At 40.7% G+C, this 18010-nt stretch overlaps 1 protein-coding gene across 5 annotated transcripts in view; it reads right to left on the reverse strand.

Annotated features, from left to right (window-relative positions):
• Nucleotides 1-18010, reverse strand: part of FRAS1 (Fraser extracellular matrix complex subunit 1) — a 445822-nt gene that overhangs the window by 115988 nt on the left and 311824 nt on the right. For all 5 annotated transcript variants that reach the window (XM_036852337.1, XM_036852339.1, XM_036852338.1 and 2 more), the window contains exons 31-34: nt 15999-16177; nt 11517-11633; nt 3886-4000; nt 1511-1648 (exon numbers count right to left, since the gene is read on the reverse strand). In XM_036852337.1, coding sequence (XP_036708232.1) covers nt 1511-1648; nt 3886-4000; nt 11517-11633; nt 15999-16177 — 549 coding nt within the window. The remainder of the gene's footprint in view (nt 1-1510; nt 1649-3885; nt 4001-11516; nt 11634-15998; nt 16178-18010) is intronic.

Here is an 18010-nt window from a genome sequence, read left to right on the forward strand (position 1 = left end):
TATACAGGATAGGAGTCTGCTCTCTCTAAAAAGCTCTAGGAACACAGGCGATCATAGTGGATTCGGAAATAACCTCAACCAGGGCTGACATGCTTTCTTTCCCTCTAAGCCCAGGATAACCTGAGTTTCTTGTAAAGTAGGTCTTGTAAAGTTGGGGTTAGAGGACCATGAACATTTTCACTGGCTATGAGTTATCCAGTTAGTAAACACTGGGGATACTCTTAGAGAAGAGGTCTATCCCAGAGCTTAGGGATTTTCAATCTAATTGAGGAGTTAATTATTTTCTAGACAATTGCATCTATAATGGCATAGTAAATAATGGCAAATATTACTTTAAATGTTTGCCATACTTGAAAACATAACTCTAAAAATTATTCAACCTGTGTTCAACTCACCATAAGAAATCACCAACTGTTCTGTATGATTAAAGCTACTATATAAAAATAATACTCTATATTAATCGTGTTATGTGACATATACATCTTAAAGATAATAAAGAAACAGGCTTCAAGATTTTTAGAATCATTCCAAAGCACAGAAATATTTAGGGGTAGGGACTTAAAACTCAGCAGCTTTGAATACTGGGTCAAGGGGAGACATAATGGGTGGCAAAGGATTAAGGCTATCTTGGCTTAGTGGAAGGGCACACACTTGCTTGAATTAGAAATGTAGTTATTCTTTTGCTCAATCTTCTCTTCTTTAAAAAAGGTGCCTTCGTCAAATCCTGGTTTTAATCCCAAAGGTCGCCTACATGGGACCTTCCATGAAGTATGGCACTAGATTCCCCTCATCCACATGCCCATCTGTCCTGGCTTCGTCCTCAAATCACTCCCATCACTGCAGTCAATGAGATCCTTATGAAAAGGCATCCTCCTATATCTTAAAACCTCCACCAGGTTCTTATTGTTCTTGGGATAAGGCTCCAAATCCCTGCAGTCTCACAGTGGCCTTAAGGTCTGCCCTCTATCTCTCCCTCCAGGCCCATCCCTGCTCTGTTCAACCCTCCACATTCCAGACACAATGACTTTTTTCAGTGCCTAGAACGTCACGTTCTCTCCCTCCCGGGGCCTCTGCACAGGGACATGTGCCCTTCCTTCAGGAATGTTCTCCCAGTGATCCCAACACACACACTTAGCCTAGTTAGCTTCTACCCACCCCTCTTCTGTCAATATCTCCCTGGGGCAGCCTCCAGTGGACCCTCAATCTAGGTCAGTCTTGCTACGTCCAATTCCACCACTGAACATTCTTCCTTCTTTTTAGAGCTCTTATCTCAGCCTGCAATTTTAAACATTCATTACTGGGATGATTGAACAAATTCTATCTCTATACCTAGGATCCCCAAACTCGCCAAGACCAGGATTCCTGCCTCTTTTTTGCTCACCACTAGATCTCCAAGGCCCATTCGGGCCTTGCCATACAGGAGGCACAAAATAAGGCTTTATTAAAAGTATGCCCTGAAGAACCACAAGGAGCAGCTTGGGTGCCTCAAAATAGAGAAAAAAAGCATTACCAGCAAAGGAGAAGGCCATGATCTCCTGGAGGTGGGGGGCTGCAGTGGGGGGACGGTACATGATTTTGCCCTGGTTAATGTCTTCCTGGGTGAAATACCGGATGGGAGAGTGAGGCTGGGCCCTGTGTTCGATGATGCCTAGCAGGAAGAGAGACGGCATGAGCAATCAACAGTAATTCTGACGGCTGACTGAATGATCAGAGCCATAAAGCTGCCTTTCCCACTGGTGGAAGTCTTTTATCCTTCAGGAACAATTGCTCTCAGGTTGTTCTTGGTATGCTATTCTTCAGTTATTCAAGAAAAGGGCAAATCTGAAACCCAGATACCCTTGACTAGGCCTCATTGACCATAAACAATAGTAAGATGCAAACTACTGCCCCCTAATGTAGCTTAGACCTGGAAATTCTGAAGTCATAGACACTGTACCATAATTATGAGATTCTCTCAATTGAGTTTAAGTTCAAAGGTCAAGGTCGCTACAAAAATGGCACAGGCTGGTCTCCTGGTGAGGTTGTAAAAATTTTTTTCAATCTACCCTCTTTCCTTCAGAAACTCCTTAGTCTCTATGATGACCTTTGGCAATAGTAAGATGTATCTTGATTGTTCTAAGATCTGGATTTGCAATTCTCACTAAGTTATAAATGCTTTAGGGGCTGCAGATTTGCCTGTCATTTCTAAATTTTGCAGGTACAGAACTGATGCTATGATCATCTTTCATGTCCTAGTTACTCTTTAAAAGGAGGACACTAATTCAGCTTCTGAGGGACTGACAGACCTACAGCCATTCAGGCTGCTGGTCTGAAAGAACATCTCCACCCTAGCAACGGAGGGAGGACGACTCTAGCTATGGCTTAGCAGATTAAAAAAGAAGACGGATGACTTTTAGTCTTTTAATTTCTTTGGACTTTATCAAAAGGGAAATGAAATTTAATTTCTCCTTGGGAGAAACTGATAATGTGAAAGGCTCATAGCTAAGGCAGTGGTTGGTCTTGGGAGAGCTGCCTCAGAGACAGGAGCAGAAGTGTCTTCGTAGAAGCTGATCTCCTCACTGTGAGGCACACACACATCTCTTTGGGCACAGGCTTGGTAGCTGAGCCCAAAGTTAAGGGATCTGAAGGCTGGGGACTGATGGCCAGGGCCCACCTCTCCTCTAATTGTAGTTCCACGTTTCCATGCTCCTGTACGAGAGCACGGAACCGTGTGCTGACACATGTTGGTCACGATGGGAATTCCATAGCTGTGAAGCATTTGACATGACAGATAATAAATGGTCTTCTGGGTCAATATCTCCTTAATGAGAACATTTGCACATTCTCACAATTACGAAGTTTCCTTCCCCTTCATTTGGGTGACCGATAATACTACTGTAAGCGTATTTGGTTTTTTGAAGCTCACAGGGTATTCATCTGTAGGAGCACTATATAAACTTACAGAAGTCATAAACAGAATTTATTACCTGGGTTAAAAAAAGAGAGGAGGGGGGCTTCCCTGGTGGCGCAGTGGTTGGGGGTCTGCCTGCCAATGCGGGGGACGCGGGCTCGCGCCCTGATCTGGGAGGATCCCGCGTGCCGCGGAGCGGCTGGGCCCGTGGGCCGCAATTGCTGAGCCTGCGCAATTGCTGAGCCTGCGCAATTGCTGAGCCTGCGCAATTGCTGAGCCTGCGCAATTGCTGAGCCTGCGCAATTGCTGAGCCTGCGCAATTGCTGAGCCTGCGCAATTGCTGAGCCTGCGCAATTGCTGAGCCTGCGCAATTGCTGAGCCTGCGCGTCTGGAGCCTGTGCTCCGCGGCGGTGGGGGCCGCGATGGTGGGAGGCCCGCGCGCCGCGGTGGGGAGTGGCCCCCGCTTGCCGCGGCTGGAGGGGGCGCTCGCGCAGAGGCGGGGACCCAGCACAGACAAAAAAAAAAAGAGAGGAGGCGAGACTTATCCATGTGGGGGAGAAACTGAGTACATGTGGCTCAGCCCCCACTGGGCTCTCTGGCGGAGCTCCTTGTCCTTAGCGCATGCTCAGTCCGGTCCACTCGCCTATCAGAACCTCACCAGGGCAGGCCCTGTGTCTACAGGCAGTGCGTGGGTCTGTCCAGTTCTGCCTGTGCGTGGGAGTGGAACTCATCCAGTGATGAAGTTATGTGCACACTGTGTTCTCCAGGACAGCTCTGTCAGTACCAAAGCTGACACATTCATCTCCATCTGTCCGGCCACAGGGTCTCCCTCTCAATTGGTTCTCAACTCAGAGGACAGGAACAGAGGTGATGAATAACTGTTACTCCTTAAATCCTCAACAAGTAGAAGCAGACAGAATTCCAGAGCTTTTAAGGCTGGTCAACAAGTAGAAGACAATAGCACCACTCAAAAGATCATTTACTGCACGCCTTACCTTGACTTGGATGCAAAGGTAGAGTGATATTATATATTATCTTTCCACTTGGTCTCTCAGAGTTTCCAAAGGAGAGAGAGTGAGGCTGAATCACAGTCAGGCCGTCCTCCCGAGCCTACACAAAGTTTAAGAGAGAAGAAGAAAAAATAGTGTGACGAAAACAAAAGCCAGAGGCAAAAACAAACCTCATTAAAAAAAAAAAAAATCAACTTACTCTGTTAGTCACATAAAGCAAAATTTTCTCTGAGAGTTCAACAGAAGGATCTGGTCTCCTTGCAGATTCGTCCCGGCTGACCCTTCTCTCCCCTGCCCTTGGCCCCCTGGGTTTATGTTGGTGCATGCTGTGGGTGTCCCAATATGATCACTTCTCCCTAGTTGGAACTCACAGTGGCACATGTGTGGAAGTGAGCCATCACAGCTGGCTATTCTTCTATTCACAGCTGGATCCCTACAGCTCTGCTCCTCTAATTTAACGGGCTAAGATTATATCTGGTGAGAATTTCTCCCAACCCCCCAGCTTACTAGTGGGAACTGTGATGCATTCTTTTCTTTTTTTAACTTTGATGGTTTCAAATGGCTAAAGATGAACTCACCTCAAATGCCAAAGAGGCTCACCATTTGAATTCAGAGATTTATGTGTTTATTACAGCTTATAACAATAGTCAATATTTCTCTTCATCTCCATCGTACTATTCAAAAGAACTAGATACTGCTTTTTGCTTCTAGCTTTCAGGACCCAATGAACTAGTCAAGTGAAATTAATCTGAAGGCCAATGTGTGTGCAGCTTTCACAATCCATTCACCTGTGTGTCTTCACAACCCATTAACAGTTGACAACATTAAAAAAAAAGGAGAGATTCAGAATTCCGTGACCAGACCTAACAGAAATTTGGGGACAGCAGCAAAAACAGAGTGGGGAGGAGAAAATGGAAAAGGAGTGTGAGCACGGGCCCCTTGCCTGGGTCACACATGCCGATAATAAAACAGAACAAAAATATCTGCTCATTGCAGACTCTTCCGAACTGACCCTTGAAGAGTTAGAGTTTGACATGCTCTCCTGCTCTTTCAAGCTCTGCTACTTTCAGAAGGAATTTCCCACTTAGGAAAGGATTGAGTAGGGCTCAGTAATTCTCATGGAGGAGGGCGTGGTGTTCTTCCTTTTACCAATGAAAAGATTGAACATTGCAGTTGCTTCGTAATTGTCCCCAAGGCATACTCCTCCTGGGAGAGGCAGCATTTGCAGGTTAGGACAACCCCCTATTTCAGGTCATTGCTCAGGTCTGGAATGTAATGAGCAAGGAAAATCAGAATTGCAAATAGCAGCTGGTCTCTCACCCTAAAATAAAACAGGTTAGGACAACAAAAGAAAAATATATGCCCTATGTAAGGTGTTTACAGCCCATTCATGCGTGCATACATCTATAAATGTGTACACGTGTGGGCACAGATACACGGACAAAAAGTGCAGGGTGAGTACATTGTTCAGTACCACTTGCCACCTTTTAATCTCAAAACCATCAGGATATCTGAAAATTCTCAAAGTATTATGGGATATTTTCGAAAATTTAGATGTCCCTAAAACAATAAAGTGGTAAGAAAAAAGAATTATCATGGACCTAGGACGACAGAAAAGGGAAATGTGTTCTAGCCAAGAAAACATATGTTTTATTACAGATTTGTTGATACTATTTCTTTACTAATAGAAATTGACACTAAGCAGAAAAGGCGAGGACTTGATTCTCTGAAGAAAGCAATATTGAGTTTGAGCTATATCAACGTATAATCAGTTTTAATATTGGCTATTTGAAATGTTCAATATTTATCAATTAAACAGTAAGAAATGAGAGACTAAAGTTAATGGAAATCATTATAGAAGACACTTATTTTTTTATTAAACTATCTGTCAACAAAGGAAGATTATAGAATAATGGTTTCCATAATACCCATATTACCTCTGAATACATCCAGAATCCAACCACTTCTCCCCATGACATTGCTACCATCCTGCTGGGAGCCACATTCTCTCACCTGGATTACCACGATGGCCTCCCAGCTGCTCTCTTGCCCTCCCCCAACAGTCTATCAGCACAGCAGCCAGCATGATGCCTTTAAAAAGGACATTGACCTCTACTCAACATCCTGCAATAGCTCTCCATGTTACTCAGAATCAAAAGTCCCTACAATGGCCCGTGAGGCGGACATGATCCCGAATCTGCTCCACCCCCATCCGCCCACTTAGCACATCTGTGAATTCATGCAGATTCCTCTGGCTTCCACTTACTTTGATCCAGCCATACTGCCTTCCTTGCTGTTCCTTGAATATCTAGGCATGCTCCTACCTTGATACCTCTAAATGAATGGTTCCCTGGGCCTGGAATGCTCTTTCCTCAGGTATCTGAACAGCTATCTCTCTTACCTTCTGCAAGTCTTTCTTTAAATGTCATTGTCTTTAGATAACCTACCCTGACCACATTATTTAAAATTACAACCTAGGTCTCCCCTGCTACATTTCCAGTCTTCTTGGCCCTGATCTACTTTTTGTTTTATCATTATACTTCTCACTAACATGCTATATGTGAGTTGCTTATTTATTTTGTTTATAACTTATTGTCTATTCCCCTCCCCCAAGAGAATGTAAACTCCGTGAGAACATGAATTTTTGTTTGTTCATGGACCCCAAGCACCAAGCACACGGCACATGGAAGTGCTCGATAAAAATTTGTTGAATGAATGAAAAAATATTATTATGAAAAAAATTAAGCTAGTAATAAAAATACTTGAAAAAACAACTTCATAGATAATTTTTTAAGAATATTTTTTCATTGTATTTCAATGTCATCTAAAGAATTAGAGAGGCAAAGATTTGAACACTTAAGATATAGCAAAGTGTGCATGACTAACATCTTTAAACTTCCAGGTCAGAATTTATAAATGACATTATCATTTCACCCTCCATTAAAAAAAAAAAGGATTTCCCATGTTGACTGTCATTCTACCAAAGCAGCAAAGCCCATGGCGGGCCTGAGAAATCACACACCCATGAATGATGAGATGAGATAAGTAAAATGAAGGTCCTACCGTCTTCTCACATGGTTCAGTTAGGACAACAAAATTAATTCATATATTCATGTATTCAACACATTTAATTAATTCATATATTCATGTACTAAATTTTTAGTAAGAACCTACTATGTGCAAGGTACCAGGCAAAAAGCTGTAGAAGATACAAGATGAATCAGATATAGACCTTTTCCTCAAGGAATTTCACTTTTCAGTGGGGGAAACTCATAAATAGCTCTAAGGTAGAAAATGCTAAGTAGTGTGAAAGACTCAGATAAAGCACAACAGTAATTCCAAGGATAACAAGACATTTCCAGAGACTGCAGATAATAATTCTACTAGTATCTGAAATGTCTCAAGAGAAAACATAGACACAGACACCCATAGCCATAAAACAAATACAGCAGGCCCAGGCTTGAGTCCATATCACAAAAAGAGCAGCTGTTCTAACTGGATCCCTGTTAGCCTCAGTAAGAATGGTTTTAAGAGAACTCTTGCTACAGCAATCACTCTGGAAGCAAATGAAACCAGGAAAGAAAGGCCTTTTCCTCAAGTGGTGACCTTGGGCAACCCAACCCTGAGTACCGCAATCACTTAAAAAAGGAAATAATCAATCTTCTTTCACATTAAGAGATAACAGAATTTATTTCCCCTTTAAGAGAGGACTTGGAAATATGATATTCAAAGTGTGTGTGTGTGTGTGTGTGTGTGTGTGTGTGTGTGTGTGTGTACCCATATAATTAATTTGTTTGAATTCGAAGGTCATACAAGAAGATATTATTAGCCATGTGAAAGTAGGCCTGAAAATATTCACTTAGTCAACAAATATTTACTAAGCAACTATTTTATATAAGGCATTGTGCTAGATGCTGAGGAAGATACCAAGATTAATAAATCAAAGATTTTGCCCTTAAGGATCTTCTAAGTCAAATAGTGGATGATTACTTGGAGAACCGGGAGTTGATGTGAATCTATTAACTTACTTGAAGAATCTGACATTATCTATGCTGTGATATGCCTGTCTTCAGATCCCCTTGCCCAAATTTGATATATATTCTAAATGTACACACCTCACACATGTTTATATATATATGATATATGTGTATACATATCTTATATATATGCATGCATATAATTCTGATGAACACTACAAACCAAATCATAAGATCCCATTTAAAGGATCTTAGATTTGATGAATAACAGAATTACAGAAATGCCACAGAACAAATTTTCATGTAGGCAGGTATTTGGTTATATTGCTTCTCATTCTGTGCAGTCTTCCTGGGGAATCTCAGTGATTTCTGAGGATTTAACCACTACCTGCCATTAATGATTCTCAAAGGTTTATCACTCACCTTGAATAGCTACTGATCTTCTTCTACCTGCCCTTAATAGGCACGCCCTTTACAAGCACAGCCCAGACTGAAAGCACCATGCCTTCCACCCCTCCCCCTCCCCCTCAAGTCCTCATACATTCCCCATCTCAATGAATGGCATCTCTGTATGCTCAGAAACTGGGGTGCTTCACCCTCTTCCATAGTTAATTGAGCACTGTCTCTAAATATCTCTAATCTCCTCCTAACTTGTTTTTTTACCACCTTAACCACTTTTAAGTGTACAGTACAGTAGCGTTAGCTAGATGCACATTGCTGTACTACAGATTTCGAGATTTTTTTCCTCTTGCAAAACTGAAACGCTATTGAATAACAATTCCTCTTTTCTCTCTCCACACCCCACCCATTCCCCACAGGGGCAACCGCCGTTCTACTTTCTGTTTGTAAGAGTTTGACTAGCTCATATAAGTGGAATCCTGCATTATCTGTCTTTTTGTGACTGGCTTATTTCATTTAGGACAGTATCCTTAAGGTTCACTCATACTGTAGCATATGACAGGATTTCCTTTTTTTAAAGGTTGGATAATATTCAGTGGTTGTATATACCACATTTTCTTTATCCACTTATCTGTCGAAGGACATTTAGGTTGCTTCCATCTCTTGGCTATTGTGAATAATGCTGCAATGAACATGAGTGTACGAGTATCTCTTCAAGATCTCACCAACTCTTAATCCTTATTGCCAGCGCATGACCTTCATGCCACCAACCTTTCTTGTTCTAGGTGACTTCAGTAGCCTATTTCTTGGCCTCCTTGCTCCCTGTCTGGCCCCATCTGGGGTGTTCTCTACCCTGCAGCCAAAATGACCTTCTCAAATTGAGAATCTGAGCATGCCACCTCTCTGCTGTATCCTACTTGCCCTAACAGCCTTTCTGGACAAAATGGAATCTCCTTCATCTCATCTTAAGGTCCTCCGTGATCTCTCATTTCTTCTTTCTTCTTCACCTAAAGATTTATGCTCCAGCCAACTGAACTCTCTGTCATTCCTGAAACATGTTACGTTCTCCTGTGTCTCCATCTTCTTTTCAAATGCTGCTCCTCTGCCTGGAATAGATTTCCCCCTATTTCTAGTCTAGATAAGAGGGTCTGCACGTGTAGTGAGCAGAGCAGTAGCAACCGTATCACCTGGGAACCTGTTAGAAACTCAAATTCTCAGCCCTATACCAGACCTACTGAATTGGAAAACTCTGGGGTGGGCTCCAGCAATCTGTGAATTAACAAGCCCTATAGGCGACCCTAATGCAGGCTGAAGGTTGAGACCCTGATTTAAAGATAATATTCACTTCAACCAGCTTGGTTCACCTTCTAGAGGACGCCTTCCCTGACCTCGCCTATGCCTTGCTGGACTAGGTGCCCTGCTATCTGCTTCCATGCCATGTCTCTGTCATGACATTTATAACTGTATTGTCACTGTTTATTTTCTTGTCTCCCTTTTTAGACTCTAAGTCTAAAATAGACTAGTAGAGACTGTATTATATGATCACTGAATCTCCAATGTCTTCCACAGAACTTGGCATAAATTAGGGGCCCGAAAGTGTGCAAGACTGAATAACTGAATGATTGGAGAGGTAGACTCCTACCCTTAAATATCTATATGAATATACTATGTATGAACTTAGCATATGTATTCACAATGTGTTTACCAAATATGTACAAAACTTATGTGCTTACGTGAGTCCAAATCACTGAATTGAGAATGTGCTTTTGTCACAGATTACAGTATGTCTGTCTTACAGTAATGGCCCTAATTAATGTCAAAAGAAATATAAACTGTGTATATTTTAAGGAATGAAAGAGTAACCTGATCACATTTTATGGTAGACTAACCTTTGTGATACCCTAAATTACACAGGACAGACCTAATTCACAAACATGCAACCTGAGACCCTCAAGGTCAAGTATGTTGAAAAGTTTCTAGAGGTTCTCAGCAAAAGAGTGGGAGTGATGCCATCTTCATGGCTCCTGGCCCATTTTTTTTTTCCTCTAAAGTCAAAATAACACCACATTAGCATTCGGCAAGAAATGTGTATGCACATTTTTCTTTACACTTTAGAGAAAATTCTGATCCAAGCTCCTCCAGTCAGAATGATGAATTATAGACTTTATAGAGTCCCTGAATTATGATTTCTTTAAATTACAGTTTACGGTGGAAGTGCCGATAGCTTGTATCCATTAAAAACTTTGTTTCCCCTTTTATGTCTCTGTCAAACCCCAGACCCATAATTTCTAAAACTCTACCTGCTGTCTTTGTTGCAGCTCAGGAGTGCTACACCACTTTGGAGTGTAATTACGCGGGCGCTAACTAAAATGTGGATCCATGATGATTAATTTACAAGGACTTAACGTGCTTGTGGCTCTGTCCAGAAGAGGGGTTCTGGCATTACATGCCCCATACATATAGAATTACAGTGGAACTGCTAACTGTCTGAACTAAACGCCATGTACTAACTTACTTCTCACCTTGCTCCAAACCTTTCCACGTGTCCACGCTCCTTCCCACGCAGCATACAAGCTCCTCTGTGGTCTAGCTCGCAGGACCCCACAGGCTCACCACTCCCTTTCAGCCTCTCTCATCTTCCAGTCTCATTGAACTGTTTGCAATTTTCCCACCAATCATATTGTCTCTCCCCTCTGGGTCTTTGCATGTGTTATTTTTATGCCTGGTGATGCCCTTTGCCATCACCCCGCTATTCTTTCCAACCTGCCTCCCAAACCTTCACTTGCATATTTGCTACTTATCCTTCTGGAGTCAGCACAGACATCGTTTTCCCCAGGAAACTTTTATAATAGCAAGGAAACTACTAACAGGACTTCTAAAACAGAATAACAGTTTCTCCAGCTAGATGGAACTCTAACTGGCTGAATAATTATACCCAAATAGTCATCATTAAATGGATATAAGCCTGAAATCCCTTCCAGGTACTCAAGGAACGGTTCTGTGACTGTCTGGAATGCTGTAAAAGGGCTCAGCAGCAATGGATGGGAGGCTGGGGTGGATTCCCTCTAACCTTCCTTTCACTCTGGGAATTTTAAGTTTCTTCTTTCAAGTCAATGAGAAACGAGTTCACAGGGCTGGTATTTTTGACCCCAGAGCCTGTGTTCTGAGCCAAGCATTCCGTCAAATCTCATCAACCCGCTTCCTCCAAGCAGAAACCATGGGCCCTGGCACCCAACTCACGGTCATGTGGAGAGATGCTCCTGGAGAGCGTCTGGGTGCTTCCGGAGTCTGGGGTAAGATGGCGATGTTGAACATGCGGCTCTCCAGATGGGCGTGAGCCTCCGTGGCACTGGACACCTGCAAAGACACGGCACACTGCTGAGCCTCTGGTGGGCAGAGTATGCTTGCCTGTGTTTATTTTTTCCCTTTTGAACCATCTGTCTTTGAATTCTGTATGCTCCTGTATTACAATTTTCATTCTGCTCTTCATATTTTAAGATTCATTTTTTTACTGATTATAAAAAAGATACATAAGCATTTTAGGCAATTGTGAAGTTGCAGGAAGGTATAAATAAGGAATAAGAATCATCTAGAATTTCACTACCTAGAAATAGTTGTTACTAATATATCGCTGCATTTCAGTTTAATCTTTTTTCTATGCATATGTGAAACTATATACAACTGTATGTTCTAAATGTTTACTTAACACAATACTATGATATTTTGCTATACCATTAAACATTCTTGAAAACATAATTTTGATAGCTACATAATGTCTCATTATGAGCATACACAACACATTATATCAATATACGTGATGTTTATTTCACTTTAGTCTTTACCCAGCACAGATATCTACACCTAGATTATAAATGACAAATCCCAGCCTCATCACTGCAAGGCAAGATTAAGAACGTTTACAACTAGGGTAGTGGTCACAAAATCAACTTTTTCCTGCTTCAAAAATGCTGAAAAATGATGCTTTTCTCATGCAGCCTCTCCCTTTCCTCGGTGCTACCTCGCTGTTCCCTTAACCTCGCCTTCCTTCCATTGTTTGCTCCTTAGCCTTGTTAGAAGAATTGCTAAGGCCCGTGTGGCCATGTGGAGTTGCGTTAATTCCATGTGAGAGGGGGCAGGGTTCTGTAAATCCTGAGAAAAAGGCAGGAATAGCAGCCCTTTCTCTATATCTTCTAAAGTTACACCCTCCAGGAAAACTGTCTTCTCTGTACCTTGATCACATCAGGCGCCTGGAGCTCAAGCCTCAGAATATCAACTTGTTTCCAAGGAGGCATCTTATAGTGTCACCATAAATAATATTAACAACCACAGCTATCATTCACTGAACATTTGTCATGGGCTCGGCACTGTGCTAGCTACTTTTCAAAAGTTTTCTTACCGAATACCCATCAAGTAGATATTATTATCTCCTTTTTTACAGATGAGGAAACTGAAGGTCAAAAAATTAAGGTGTCAAGGTCACATAGCCAACAAGAGTCAGTATTTAAAACCAGGTCAGCAGGTTTGTGACCTTCCTACTGACCACAGTGACTCAAGTTGGAAGCTTTAGGAAATCAGGAAAGGGGAAGATATGTTCTCCTATCTCTTGAAGAAAAGGAATGGAACTCTGCAGGAAGTGAGAGGTGAGCAGATTACCAAGCAACGGACTCAGTTCTAGCTTCCCTAGCAAAGACATGGGTGTAAAATATGTTGGTCTTTTTCAAATTGCATCCCCTGAGGCTATGTCAACGTGATCTGAATATGCCAAAACCAGGGCTCCTTCCCCTGCCAAAAATGTGCCTGCTTTCTTCTCACTATGCCATGCTCTAATTTTTAAATACCACTTGCATTACACAAATCCCAAGTCTTAGATGCAAAGTAACAGATGGGCTGCATTGATGGCTCATGACAGCACATCAACATTAAAACGAAATTAAATCCATACAACTCATTGTATTGCATTTTCTGCTTTAAAGAAAATAAAAAGAAAGGACAAGAGAGAAGAATCATTAGAACGGCATCTTTTTTAAATAGTCTAAAATCCTAAGGGACACTAAAATGATGAATGGGGAAAGTTGCTAACCATTTATTTTAGCACGTAGCTACAGTGTCTGTGTCGTTTCACATCAAAATATGAGATAAGCCTATCAAACCACGAGATTTTAAAAACAAACACACCAAAACCTTCACATCCAAGAGAAAATGATCCCAGAGAGTTGTTTCATACTTGCAATAAAGATGCTGTCAGTATTCAAAATGTACTTTTTGAAATGCTTCAGAGGGGGTTCACAAATCATGTAAGAAAACTGAGCTTGTTACTTCATAATTACTCCTTGTTTTAACCAAAAATAATTGCTACTCTTCTTTTTTACCAGACACGATTCTGAATGACTTTGGGCTATAGGGTTTTATTTTAAAATCCACTTCCAAAGGATGATATACTGTCACTACTGAGGATAATCTAAAGAATATCCCACAGATTTTGAAGGAGATTTCAGGTAGGAGTTCTAAACACATTTTGAGCAGAATGTGTGAAGACCCTCCAAAGGGAACCACTTTCTAAGTAATGATGTTTTTAGAGTCTTAAACTCTAGTGAATTTGTTTACAAAAATCAGTAACTTTTGCTATTTTATAATAACCCACTTAGTAACCAACTTGCAAAAGCAATCAAATATCATTTTCGCAGGTGCTGAGAATCACTTTCCAGGGAAATGCTCCAAACTGATAATGTTCTTCATACTGATGAAGGCAAAGGCAGACCTGAGGATTCTAGTTTGTAGAGGTGACTTCTTTTGATTGAGGTCTTTGCTTCCATTCTGACTCATTATTTGAGGACTGTTGAGTCCCCAGGTGCCAAAATTGAAAAATTAACTTGGGCAAAGGGCACATACTGTTTGCTCACTCATTGGACATTCAGTGTGCTCAGTATAATCTCATTTTAACTGTTTCCAGGTTTATTTCAACTAGCTCTCTGGGAAAGCACACCTTTTACACAATATAAATTAGTCAGACAATGAAGATGTACACACCAGGCATCAGGAGCAGAATGGATGATAATTTTAACAAGGTGAGCTATCGTGGTAGTTTATCCCCTACTGGATTCCTAGACAAAGGAAATGGCTCAGACTTAGAGGGATTGTGATGTTGCTTTGGCTGATCACCATGAGGGCTTCTTTATATTTTCCCTGACACTTTCCCAAAATCTTTTCTGTATCTATGCTTAAATGCTCTTTCTCATTCAGACTTCCTCATTCCTTTGTGTTTCTGTTCCATTATTTATTTCCAAATTATCCTTGACAGAGGTTTGTCTAATTTTATGGGTCTTTCCAAAGATTCAGGTTTTGTACTCATTTACCAATTCTAGCATCTTATAATTAGTCAATTCCACTTTTACCTCTATAAATGCCTTCCTTTTGCTTTCCTTTGGCTTCTCTGTGGTTCTCCAACTTATTGAGTTGAATATTTAGTCCATTAATTTTCATGCTTTTCTGTTCAATAATAAGAGCTTAAGGCCATCAATTTTCTTCCTAGTATTACTTTGTCCACATCATTTAAGTTTTGATAAGTTGTTTCCTCCTGATCAAAATTTCTTAATAGTTTGCCATTTTGATTTCCTTTTAGAACTAGTAATTATTAAGGAATTCCAAATGGTTTGATTTTTTTTGCCCTTTTATTATTAATTTCTAATTGTACTTCATAGTAGTCAGAGAATGTGCCCAGAATAATTTCTTGTTCTTTAATTTATTGACAGAATAAATTAAACCAACCTTATAGCCTGGTTGCCTCAGTTGGGTCAGGCTACTCTAACAAAAATACCATAGAGTGGGTGGCTTATAAACAATAGAAATTTATTTCTCACAGCTCTGGATGCTAGAAGCCTGAGATCAAGGTGCCAGTATGGCTGGGTTCTAGTGAGGGCCCTCTTCTGGGTTGTGGACTGCTGACTTTTCACTGTATCCCCATGGCAGGCAGCAGAGAGGGGGAGCAAGTACGCTTATGACTCTTGTAAGTATGCTAATCCCATTCATGAGGGCACCACCCTCATGACCTCATCTAATTCTAATCAAAGGCCTCACCCCCATATACCATCACATGGAGGGGTAGGATTTCAACATCTGAACTTTGGTGGGGACACAAACATCCAGTCTACCGCACTGGTATTTGACCAATCTCCATAAATGGTAGTCACACACCCTTACACGGTAACAGGCAGTATTCTAAATGCTTTATATGTATTAACTCATTAAATCCTTACAGTAATGCTATTTTACAGATGAGGAAACTGAAGCACAAGGATTCTGCCCAAGTAATTTTCCCAAAGCTAGCACATGGCAGAAGTGAAACGTGAACCCAGTGGCTTTGGCTGCTCAGTCCATGACCTTATCGTAAGATGGTAAATGTTCCAAAAACATTTGAAAAAAGAAAATAAGATTTTTTTCTCCATGTGGTATTTTAACATTTTGAAAACACTTTTTTCCCAAACACTTTAGCCATTATCTATTATATACCTCTTTGTTGTAGAATGACTCTGCTTGTAGAGACACCCAGAAGGCTGAATTGACAGATTAAAAAAAAAATTTCTCAATGCTACTAGTTACATTTTTTTCTTCTCCCAAATGTGACTTCCAGGCAATCACAGAAAATGACCTGAGTTGTTTATAAATAAGGGTGATGGTTTTCATCAGACCATCCAGACGTCAGAAGATTCAGGAAGCAGAGGGTACCTGAAAGCGGAAGGAGTCACTCTGGGCTGGGACCCCTGAGTGCCTGTACCACACGATGCCTTCGTTGATGTCTTGCTGGGTGAACGTGCTGGTGGGAGTGGCTGTCCTCCCATCAGGAAGGTGCTGCCCTTTGTCTGCGGGGCCGTCTGCAGGCATATTAAACACAAGGACCACCTCCCCTAGGAAAGCCACACAGTTAGTGAGGACCCCTGAGAAAAGTAAAAGCAAATCAGAGCGCTCGTCTCCTTTTCTACCACTTTTTTTTAACAGAAAAGATATGATGTGCTTCTTTATTTTTATCCAAGGTGAAGGAAAAGATATTAACACAGAATTCAATAGATATCATAAAATCCACCTTTAGACATAAAATTCCCAGTCTTTCAATTAAAAGAGCTAAAAGCCATTCGAGGGCAATTCATGTATGAAGTTACTGACTTTTATCTATTAAAATTATATAAGGAGAACCAAATAGTCGTGAACACTGCAAATACTGGGCATTGAATGGATTCATTTCTACCCACAGCTGTCTATGAACAGGAAATGTTTTCCAACCAGGAAATTTTTTGGTGTAAACACAAGGGGAAATTAGAAAAAATTCAGAAAAAATCATCCTTGGAAGAGTTCTATACAGTGAAAATAATAATAGCTAACACTTGAATGCATATGACAGGTGCTGCATGAAGCACTTTACATAGTGGTTCAAACCCAGTTCCACCACATCGAGTTGGGTGAGCTTACTTAGGTATTATAAGTCTCTGTTCCTCATTGGTAAAATGAGAATAATAGTACCTACTTCACAGGTGCTTAAAAAGAATGTTGGTTATCTTTATTATGTTATTTAATCCTTCTGAAGATGCTATTGTCATCTCCATTTTAAAGACAAAGTTCTATATGCTCAGAGAAGTTCAATAACTTGTTTGAGGTCACGCAAGTCCAAAGTGGAGGAGCTGGGATTTGAATCTGAAGCTCATTTTCCTGATCATGAAACTCTGTTACCCGTCATGGTTATTTTATGTTCACAGACCAACAAGTACCTTGATAAATAACTGATCATGTTTTCTCCTCCTTCATTTTCTAAACTTTATTGGAATTGAAGCAATGAAATCTAAATCTAAACACCACCACCAACACCACCAATCTGTTTCTATTACTTATTCTTCACCTGAAGCTACTATTTTCTTAAAGTGAGATTGAAAATACAAAGGTGTTATAGAAACAATCAAAATTTCCCAAGGAGAATATGCCTTCAAGTGAAGACCAAGGAGAAGAATGGATAAACTGCTAAAAACAGAAGCCACGTTCTCATGAAAATGCATCTAACAATAAATCTGAAAGAAGTCTCTCTACCGCTCAGATAGTAAGAGGGAGAGAAGAATGTGTGTGTGTATGTGTGTGTGTGTGAGAGAGAGAAAGAAAGAGAGAGAGAGAAACTGCATACATCTTTTAAATGTTCTGTAGGAGGATACCCAGATCTTAGTGCCCTAGACATATCAGGCAATTGATAGTGCACTTTGATTACCCCAGAGAAATTTGTTTCCTTATTCAAAGGAAATACTCATTCTAATATTTATATGCACTAAATTCAAGTTAAAAATGCACATAATATCCTGGATAGTGATGAAATACTGAAGTAATAGAAAAACATCAATATTCTTCTTAAAATAATCATGTGTAGAATCAACTCACTCTAGTTTCTTTCTTGTACTGTTTCTCATTTGTACCTAAGTCACCAATTCCATTACCCATCTCTCCCTGGTTCAACTTCTGTTCATAATATCCTGCTAATAAACATGCTTTCCCAGGATGTGGACTGTTTATGAATGTGAGTAGTTGCAAAATAGTCTGAAAGGAGATTTCCACAGTGAAAATGTGGAGAGTAGAAAAATAGAAAACATTCAAATGCCAATTTCCTGGCTGTTCTGCTTTATAATAGGAAGGCAAAGCAGAATTTTCCTAACAAGTCCTAATGAAATAAACCTATTTTTCAGATTAAAAAAAAAAAACCATTGCGA

Source organism: Balaenoptera musculus, chromosome 5 (assembly GCF_009873245.2).
Source record: "Balaenoptera musculus isolate JJ_BM4_2016_0621 chromosome 5, mBalMus1.pri.v3, whole genome shotgun sequence".
NCBI classification, from domain to species: domain Eukaryota; kingdom Metazoa; phylum Chordata; class Mammalia; order Artiodactyla; family Balaenopteridae; genus Balaenoptera; species Balaenoptera musculus.